This window comes from Arachis ipaensis, chromosome B06, assembly GCF_000816755.2.
Source record: "Arachis ipaensis cultivar K30076 chromosome B06, Araip1.1, whole genome shotgun sequence".
Lineage (NCBI taxonomy): Eukaryota > Viridiplantae > Streptophyta > Magnoliopsida > Fabales > Fabaceae > Arachis > Arachis ipaensis.
The window spans coordinates 129829423-129838992 of record NC_029790.2 but is presented as its reverse complement, the minus strand read 5'-3'; the positions used below and the strand labels follow the sequence as shown (position 1 = coordinate 129838992).

General features: G+C 36.1%; 1 protein-coding gene across 3 annotated transcripts; it reads left to right on the top strand.

Annotated features, from left to right (window-relative positions):
• On the top strand, nt 207-8565 carry LOC107605113 (epidermal growth factor receptor substrate 15-like 1). 3 transcript variants are annotated; one of them, XM_016306864.2, is made up of 13 exons: nt 207-651; nt 756-1779; nt 2027-2236; nt 2392-2618; nt 3253-3327; nt 4214-4285; nt 4362-4460; nt 4570-4641; nt 4723-4837; nt 5942-6010; nt 6293-6533; nt 7542-7671; nt 7891-8565. In XM_016306864.2, the coding sequence occupies exons 1-13, from the start codon at nt 487-489 to the stop codon at nt 8305-8307; spliced, it is 2916 nt and encodes a 971-aa protein (XP_016162350.1). In that variant the 5' UTR covers nt 207-486; the 3' UTR covers nt 8308-8565. The 3 variants fall into 3 exon arrangements, with proteins under 3 accessions (XP_016162350.1, XP_020960811.1, XP_016162349.1); XM_021105152.1 differs by having other exon boundaries at nt 6170-6533; XM_016306863.2 differs by having other exon boundaries at nt 209-651; nt 6173-6533.

The following is a 9570-nucleotide window of genomic DNA, read 5'->3' as shown; positions in this document are numbered from 1 at the left end:
GACTCTATTAATAAACAAAATGATTAAAGGACTAATATGACTAATTTAAAATATTTAAAAAACAAATTTGATTAAAAAAATTTAAAGAACTAATTTAAAGAACGAATGATATTTTAAAGACTAATTTGATTATTTACTCAAAAAAATATATTAATAACTGAAAATTAAAACGACACGTGCGAAACTAGTTCTTCTCTTAAAACGCAAACAAAATCCATCGGTGACGGAAGAAACAAAAATGGGAAACGGAGACAAAATTCAGGGCAATGGTATTTTTGAAAAAAAATGGAAACGAAAAGCGATTAAGATTGTCCGTTAAGCGGAAACGGGAATCGAGAGGCGATTTTAGAGTATTCGCGATTCGAAACGAGGGAAGTGGATTGATCTGTATCTGAGAGTGACTTCATCTACAAATCATGTGTATGGTGCCACATACGAATTCATTTGCAGCTTCGAGTTGATCGTTGAGTTGTGATCTCCGAAAGAATGACAACACCATCGCCGTCGCCATCGCAATCGGGAGCTTCGAACGTGGATCTCTTCGATGCGTATTTCGGGCGCGCCGATTTGGACCGCGACGGCCGCATCAGTGGCGTCGAAGCCGTCTCGTTCTTCCAAGGCTCCGGTTTACCGAAGCCGGTCCTGGCTCAGGTAACACATCGAAACCCCAGCTTCATTTCTTAATATGTTAACCGCCATGATTCCCGCGCTTTTGAATTTCATCCTTAGTGAGTTCCGTTACGCCAATTGTGTAGATTTGGGCTTTTGCAAATCAAAGCCAAAGTGGGTTCCTCGATAGGGCAGAGTTTTACAACGCCCTTAAGCTTGTCACTGTGGCACAAAGCAAACGAGATCTTACTCCTGAAATAGTCAAAGCTGCATTATATGGTCCAGCTTCATCTAAAATACCTCCACCTCAAATCAACTTTACTGCCCCTGTTGCAGTTGCACCCCACCCACCTGCACCTGCACCTGCACCTGCACCTGCAACACAGAGTTCTCTACCGCATCAAAATGTTGGACCAAGGGGGCCAGTTCCAATTTTAGGTGGAAACCACCAAAATCTCCCTTCCCAGGGAAGTCAGTTAGTGAGGCCGCCTCCGCCGCAAAATGTCTCTGCTACTGCTTCTAATCTGGCACCTGGTACTGCCACTCAAGGTATCCGTGGAGTTCCGGCAGTAACATCCTCTTCAATGCCACCTAGAGGAAGTAGTCCAACATCTACTCAGGGGGTTTCTGGATCAAATGTTGCACTGGCAGCTGGACAATACCCTGCGTCTGGCACTAAGTCATCTGATCAAGCCGCTAAGGATTCTAAATTGGTGGTTACTTCGGGGAACGGTTTTGCTTCTGATGCGTTTTTTGGAGGGGATGTGTTCTCTGCAAGCACATTTCAGCCCAGGAAAGATTCTCCTACACAAGGAAGTTCACCACTTTCACCAGCTACTGTTCCTGTTTCTGGAGGGAACCAACAGCCGGTTAGGACTAGCTCCACTGAGTCTTTGCAGACCCCACTCGCAGCTCAGCATGTTCGTGCACAGCTTCCGCAGGTCCGGCCACAGAATCAACATGCCTCGGTCCAAACACATAATATGGTGAATCCACCTGGACATCCAGTGAGGTTGCAGGATTCTGCTTCCCAGTCTCCTTGGCCAAGGATGACTCCCACTGATATTCAGAAATATACGAAAGTATTTGTGGCAGTAGACACTGATAGAGATGGGAAAATCACCGGGGAGCAAGCCCGAAATTTGTTCCTTAGCTGGAAATTACCACGAGGTATATCTTTCTTATACCTCTGTTCTTTCTTGGAAAGGAGAATTTAAGTGCTTTCTTTATCTTTTCTTCTCTATTCCATTTGCTGTCAGCTTAAGTGTGATTGATTTGCATTTGATAGCATTTGCCTTTAATTTTTGTTCTCGATTTGTTGCAAGCAATACCTTTTCTATTGTTCTAGTTTTAAAATCTATGTCAATGGCTTGCTAATTCCTGATTACGAGCTCTACAATGTGTTTATATTTTGCAGAGGTTTTAATGCAGGTTTGGGATTTATCCGATCAAGATAATGATAGCATGCTTTCCCTCAGGGAGTTTTGTGTTGCACTGTACCTAATGGAGCGGCATAGGGAAGGACGTGCTCTTCCAGGAGTACTGCCAAGCAACATTCTCCCTGATTTATCACCTCCTGGTCAACCTGCCCCTCAGCACAGTTCTGTAACTTGGGGAAATCCATCAGGTGAATGTCCAAGAATTACTATTTCTCCGTCTCTGTCTCCCTCTCTCTCTCTCTCACACACACACACATGGGTGTGCACAATTACATAATCATTTATATATTTGGGAAGTATTCACTAGTATTTTTCTCTATGCCATGTTTTGTATCTATGGAAGGTTTTCAACAACAGCAAGGGATGAGTGGCCCCGGTGCTCGACAAGTGAACCCAACTGCAGCCCGGCCACCAAGGTCGGCTCCTGTTCCGATGCCCGATGAAGCACCTCAGAAACAGCAGAAGCCCCGAGTTCCAGTGCTGGAGAAGCACCTCGTTAATCAGCTCAGTTCAGATGAGCAAAATAAAATTAATTTAAAGTTTCAAGAAGCATCAGAAGCTGATAAGAAGGTAACCACTCCATTTTTCTTTCTTGCATTGCCTAATATTGTTGTTTGATAAATTTCGCATTTGTTTGGACATATTAGAAAGTGCATGGTCCTGGACAGTGACATTGACAATTAGAACTACAGCTTATCGGCTGTATTTTTATATTTTGATGGTTCTACTTTTAAATTTTGGATTCCACTAATTTACTGCAGTTCTTTATTTTTCTTGATGGAAAAGTTTGCACAAGTTACATCTCTTTCATAGCTACCTGTATTTTGTGTATCTACTATCCAACTACCCTTCCTTATATATTAATTTAGTTTCATGAAAACTGAAAAGCAACTCTTTCTGTATTTTTCCATGGTCATATAAAACCAACTTATTGTGGGATGTGGTGAAATGACAATGTGAGTTATATTTTAATTTCAACATGATGTCATGAAGTATGCTTCTCCTCTTTATCTGTTATGCTAATGATGGTTGCAATATTAAAATTATTAGGTGTCAGTAGTATCTCTGAAGACAGAATGGAAAGTTTCTAAATAGTCTTTTGTGGCATGCATATCATTATGTCAGCCTCCGTGTACATGATTATACTCTATTGTGTTTCAAATTCAAGGCAGGTAATTATTATGTATTCCTTTGCTAACCACAGGTGGAAGCTCTTGAGAAAGAAATTGCAGAGTCCAGAGAGAAAATAGAATTCTGCCGTGCAAAAATGCAGGAACTTGTGAGTATTTTTCTTTCTTTTTTCCTTTATATCTTATTAAAACTCTAGTCTGTGCCTTTTAATATATACATAGTTTGTTGTGTCTTCTCTAGATTAAACGGTTCATTCCATTTGGGGCTGGGCTTTATACCATTAGCATATCGTTGAAGGCTTGAAGCTAGTAATTATAAAAATTAAACACTGAAGTGTAATTTGGTAGGAAATTCTTGTGACACCACAGTTTCTTGCTCACTTAAGGAAGAAGTGATGTTGCTAAGAAGCCAGAAACTTCACCATGCAAAGCTTTAAAAATACACAATATGCATCGGCTATATTATTATTTATTAATGGGATTCTAGAATGGTCCTCTAAGTGCTTGTTATGTTGCTTTTTGATATTTCTAATTAATAGATGATTTCCTCCATCCTTTTTATCTGTAACTTTAGCCATATGCCTGGGGACAATCAATGTATAATTATGAAATATTCTTCCTAAAATATCCTTGTTCAATTTTCAGCATATTAATTGATTCTATTTATTTCTATCTACATGTCTTGATTGTAAGTGAGTTTGGAATGTTATGAATGGGGAAATTTACTTGCAAATGCTTCGTTGATATGTGGGAGATGACAGATATTATGGACCATTTGTGTCCTCAAAATGTCAGTTAAAAGTACTGAAGTGAATACTGAATACCTAGGAAATAGGCATGTTATATTGCTTGCACAGCTTGCACTTCTTTTTGTCTATATAAAAATTTCGGTTACTGAGAAGAGAATAATTTGTAGAAAACTTCCTTCTTCCAATTTCACATACTATTTGTGGTTTAATCTAGTGCCACCTTAATTTTCCTTTTTGCTTTTCATTTCTCTTTTTGAAAAGGTTTCTTGTTCTTTTTCTGTCTAAGGTTCTGTACAAGAGTAGATGTGACAATCGTCTTAATGAGGTCATAGAAAGAATATCAGCTGACAAGCGTGAGGTATCTTTCTTTAGAATTACCTGTGTTCTTTTTGTTTCCAAATCGTATTATCATTTTCTCAAATTTATCAATTCAGGTTGAGATTCTAGCAAAAAAGTATGAAGATAAGTATAAGCAAGTTGGAGATGTATCATCCAAGTTAACTACTGAGGAAGCCACATTTCGTGATATACAGGTGCAATGAGATACAGATTTCTCTTCAATTGATAGCATGTGTTAAAAGCTTGTTATTATTAGCCTATTTTATTAAATACTGTCAAACTATTTCTTTATTTGATTTGCAGGAGAAAAAATTTGAATTGTATCAAGCAATTGCCAAGATGGAACAAGATGGAAATGCTGATGGTTCATTACAGGTAGATTTTGATATTTACCAAGCATGAATATCAATCTTGAGAAATTATTTTCGTATCTCATTTAAGTCATAAAAAATTCAGGCCCATGCTGATCGTATCCAATCAGAGCTTGATGAACTGGTAAAATCTTTAAATGAGCGGTGTAAGAAGTATGGATTACGTGCAAAGGCAACAACACTAGTGGAACTACCCTTTGGTAATTTCTAATTTATGTATTATTATCCTTTTAGTAATTCTCTAGTATTTTGGATGTCTATAACTTTATTATTTCGAATTGCTGCTTTTATTTTGTTCTTTTGTTGTTGATATCAAGCTTAGAAGTAGTCTTTAGTTGTTGAATACTGTTTTTAAATCATGATGAATATCACATCAACCATTGCAACTAAAAGAGGTTGCTCAATTAGGTGGCATTTAACATATTTTTGCAGCTTTTCTTGTGTAACCTTCATCAATTTTCTTGTCATTGATATGCATGGACAGACTCTATAATCTCATAAACTCTCGCCTATTGTAAAAAAAAATATGTTTTCTCGTGTTTTTTATTATTATTATTAATCAATTTCCAATGAAATGTAATGATGCATTGACAATTGTGGTTCTTTGTCATAGTTGCTGATGTAGTTCTTGTCAAATGATGGATAAATGCTTTCATTCTATGAAAAGGAGGGCAAACTTGTAACCCACTAATATTCTGGGGACGTTATGCAATATAAGCTACACACCTTGTATATATTTCTCTTAAATCATCAAGAAGACACAAACTAAAAGCATAGTGACCCTTTTTGGTGTAAAGCATATGACCTTTTTTATATGGGGCTTCTTTAACAGATGCTGAGGGGGTTTGAAGCTTTGTTACACTGATTTTCTTGCTTGTTCGAATTGTTTTTAATGTTACACTGTGTGTGTGGAGTGCTATCCTGCTCTATGCATTTTTTTTCTTTTGACTATGTAGATTTCTTCTTTTATAAAAGGGCAATTAATTGTGGTTTTCTGTTTCTTGCAGTTGCATTTTTCTTCCACTATATCGAATAAGATTACAAAAACTGTTTCCATTCATGTAGAATGAAGTCACTTAGTGTTTGTTCTCTCGCTAAGTGTATAGTTTGCCTATTGATACATAGATAGTTATCATGTTATCCCCTTTTACTTGTTTTCTTTGTTATTTCTCCTTTCTTTGTGGTTGCCAGGAGTTCCATGTGTTCTCTTCAACTAGCTCTTTTATTTTGAAAAAGTAATTGCATTGCATTCATGTCATGTTAATCTTATATTCTCTGGTGTCACTCAATTTTTTCCTTTTAAGGTTGGCAACCTGGTATCCAGGAAGGAGCTGCTGACTGGGATGAAGATTGGGATAAGCTTGAAGATAAAGGTATATTTATTATATAAAATTTTGAGGTATCTTTACATAAGGTTATGGAAAGGTCATTGTTGATTATTATTCTTTCTGAGGGATAAATTTTGAGTTATATAGTTCAGGTGACTGCGAATAGATTATGGTTTAACTGCTATTACTTTATTTCTCCATTAGCAGAATTCGCTCTTGTCAAAGAACTCACACTTGATGTGCAGAACATCATTGCACCTCCAAAACAAAAATTGCCATCGTCTGTGAAACAGAAAGATTCAGAAATTGACAGTCCCAAAGTTACAGGTTCACCTAAGAGTGATAATGAGTCAGAAAAACCCCAGATCACAGATGAACAAGAAGTTGACAATGAATCCGTTCATAAGAAAAGTGAAGATAGGTCTGCAAAATCCGCTCCTAGTACACCGTTTGCTACGAGCTTTATTGGAAGCCCCCAGAGGGCCTTTTCTGACTCTGACATTGGAAAGACTGCTGCTGGTGAAGATCGCTCGCTCCGTGACCAAGATAGCATACAAGAAACCCAGAGGTATGGTTTCACATCTCATTTTTCTGTATGCTGGTCAGTTTCTGATTTTGCTGTAAAATTAGTGGATGTATCATTAATTTTGATGATCATGAAGGTTCTGTGCCTTTGGAAGGTCTTGGTATTTTGGCATTTAGTCGATTACTACCATCATCATCATCATTACAGCAAAAATGATATTTATTATTGTTAAAAACTCCCGGGACTCTGATTAACAACTTTGTAATGAATCTTATTCAATTGGCATAAAATCTTCATGGTTCAGCCTTGCAGGTTTTCAGGCTCTGCCGCACCAGTACTAATTCCTAATTGTAATATAGGTCTTACATGCCAAAGTATAGAAAACTAAGAAGTATAGGGTGAAATGGTTAGAGTGTACATTATCTTTAAGCCAATAGATGTAGGCTTGGTTTGGTAAAGCTTTTCGAAGAAGTGCTTGTGCTTTTTAAAAGTTCAAGCTCCTCATTTTGTGTTTGGTAAATAAAAAAGATCATGTGCTTGTGCTTGCAGCTTTTAAAAGATTGGGGTACTTTTGAAAGCACCTAAAATAGAGCTTTTCAAAGTTGGTTTATGCTTTTCAAAATTTAAAAGTCTAATATAACCTCATATGTTAACTAATTTTCAAATTTAATACTTGTATTTATGTCTATTATAGTATTTTTAAATTTTAAAAGCTATTTTACCAAATGCAATTGTTGTTGCTTGTGATTATTAAAAGCAATTTTTAATTTGATTTACCAAACATAAATGCTACAACTTTTAAAAAGTCATCTTTTAAAAGTTAGCTTTTATAAGTTACTTTTGAAAAGTAAAAGTTTTACCAAACTAAGCCGTAGTGGAAATCTTGCTTGGCTTGATGTGAATTTATTATGGTTTTGTGCATGATATGGACTTCAGATCCACCATATTATTTCTAAATGGATACTGATATGCCTCATTTCATATGTTTTGTTTCACCGGATATGATGTTATGATCTTGTGAAACAATTGCTTATATAATCTTGCATGCAGTGATCATGGTGGAGACAAGCCTCTCTTTTCCAGCGAGAAAATATTTGACGAACCAAATTGGGGAACCTTCGACACTAATGATGATATTGACTCAGTTTGGGGGTTCAATGCCAGTAGCACCACGAAGCAGGTATGCAGATTCTCGCCGCTTATATATTGTCATAGCAAAATTCTTTCCTTTCCTTTCTAAATTCCCATTAGCCGTGCAATGCGCCGGTTTCGGTCTAGTTTTATAATTACTATTTACATGTTATTCAAAGTTTCCTTAAATTTTAACATTTCCATTTGCTGGCACGTTTGAACAAATTCTAGCAGTCTGCTGATCACGTTAGGATGTTTGTTTCTACAGGGGAGAGATGTTGAGGGAGTCGGAGACGACTATTTCTTTGGTTCTGGCGATCTCGGCTTTGGCACAATTAAAACAGGTTCAGAACAGGGTGGTGATCCTTTCCCAAAGAGTGGCGCATTCAGTTTTGATGATTCTGTTCCAAACTCACCACTTTTCAGCTCCGGCAGCTCTCCACAAAGGCCCAAAGAGTGGTTGGAAAGTGGTTTTGACAGCGTGTCGAGATTCGATTCTTTCCGAGCACAGGATAGCAGCACTTTACCTGCACAATTTGATTCAGGCCGCAGCAGTATGGATTTTGATCATGTTCGAGGCTTTTCAGCATTTGATGACTCGGATGCCTTTGGTTCTGGCTCTGGCTTTGGCTCTGAGCCATTTAGGACTTCATCTGAAAAGCAAAATCCCAGAAGTTCTTTTTAGTTTTGTAGTTATTTTTCTATGTGCTTTGTTGCCTCTGTTGGAGTGGGTTTTTTGTCACCCTGTTGGGGAACCTCACATTTCTAATCATCATAATTTTGGCTTCTTGGTTGACTATTTTTCGAATAGGGTATGGGTATCAATGTATCATTGTGATTCTTTTGTTTTCGGCTTTTCTGGGTAGTAAATATTGTGTACTTTTATACTTAGATTTTGCACTCACGCATTTGAAGTAAATAAATCAATTTTTTATGTAGAATATTTTAATAGCTGAATAGATTTTTTTTAACCCTTTGCTTTGTGGTAATTTTATTGGGAAATAGTTAAAAAGTATAATTTTATGAGTAAAGTACCAATTCGATCTTTGTCCATTTCCCAAAATAATAAGACGACTCTTAACCAAAAACACATTCTATTACGGTCCCTGACCTTTTACTCTGTCTGCCAACCCGGTCCTTATGTCATTTTTCCGGTGAAAACTCAACGAAAATTGCTGACGTATCAGGTTAAAAAATGGACAGGGACCTAATTGTCTCTAAATTTAAATTGGTTAGGGGTTTATTTGTCCTTATTATTCTTTAAACAATATTTTTAATTATATTTTTATTCATTATATTAATATTTTTTTAATAAAGAAGTACAAACTAATTAATAAATTATTCAAATTTAAAAATATCATTTATTATGAAACCAAATTATTGTTTAAAGAATAATACGGACAAATAAACTCCTAACTAATTTAAATTTAGAGACAACTAGGTCCCTGTCCATTTTTTAACCTGACACGTCAGCAATTTCCGTCGAGTTTTCGCCGGAAAATTGACAGAAGAACCGAGTTGGCAGACGAAGTACAAGGTCAAGGACCGTAATAGAACGTGTTTTTGGTTAAGGATCGTCTTGTCATTTTAAAAAATGGACAGAGACCGAATTAGTACTTTACTCTAATTTTATGAACAAAGATTTGTATCATAATGAATCCTAAAATTAATTAGGATATCAAAATTTTGTATTATAAATGTATATTACAGTAAAATTACATTTTTATTATGTCCAGTGACTGTATGATATCATATAAAAAACAGAGACATGTTAAGCTCGTAGATTATTTTTATTTAAATGAAATAAATTTGTTATATTCGCTTATGTGTTAATTGCAGAATATTTATTAGAGAAAATGACAAACAGGTTTTTTTGATATTTTAATTCAAAGATAAATAAGTTTTTAACTAATTGAAAATATAAAAATATCTTACTTTTTAAAATTCG

Excerpts from the sequence above, each read along its gene's own strand:
- LOC107605113 (XM_021105152.1), top strand. The coding sequence starts at position 487 with ATGACAACACCATCGCCGTCGCCATCGCAATCGGGAGCTTCGAACGTG. Across the intron at positions 2,237-2,391 it reads AACTTGGGGAAATCCATCAG|GTTTTCAACAACAGCAAGGG; the intron begins GTGAATGTCCAA and ends TATCTATGGAAG. Across the intron at positions 6,011-6,169 it reads GGATAAGCTTGAAGATAAAG|CAGAATTCGCTCTTGTCAAA; the intron begins GTATATTTATTA and ends TTTCTCCATTAG.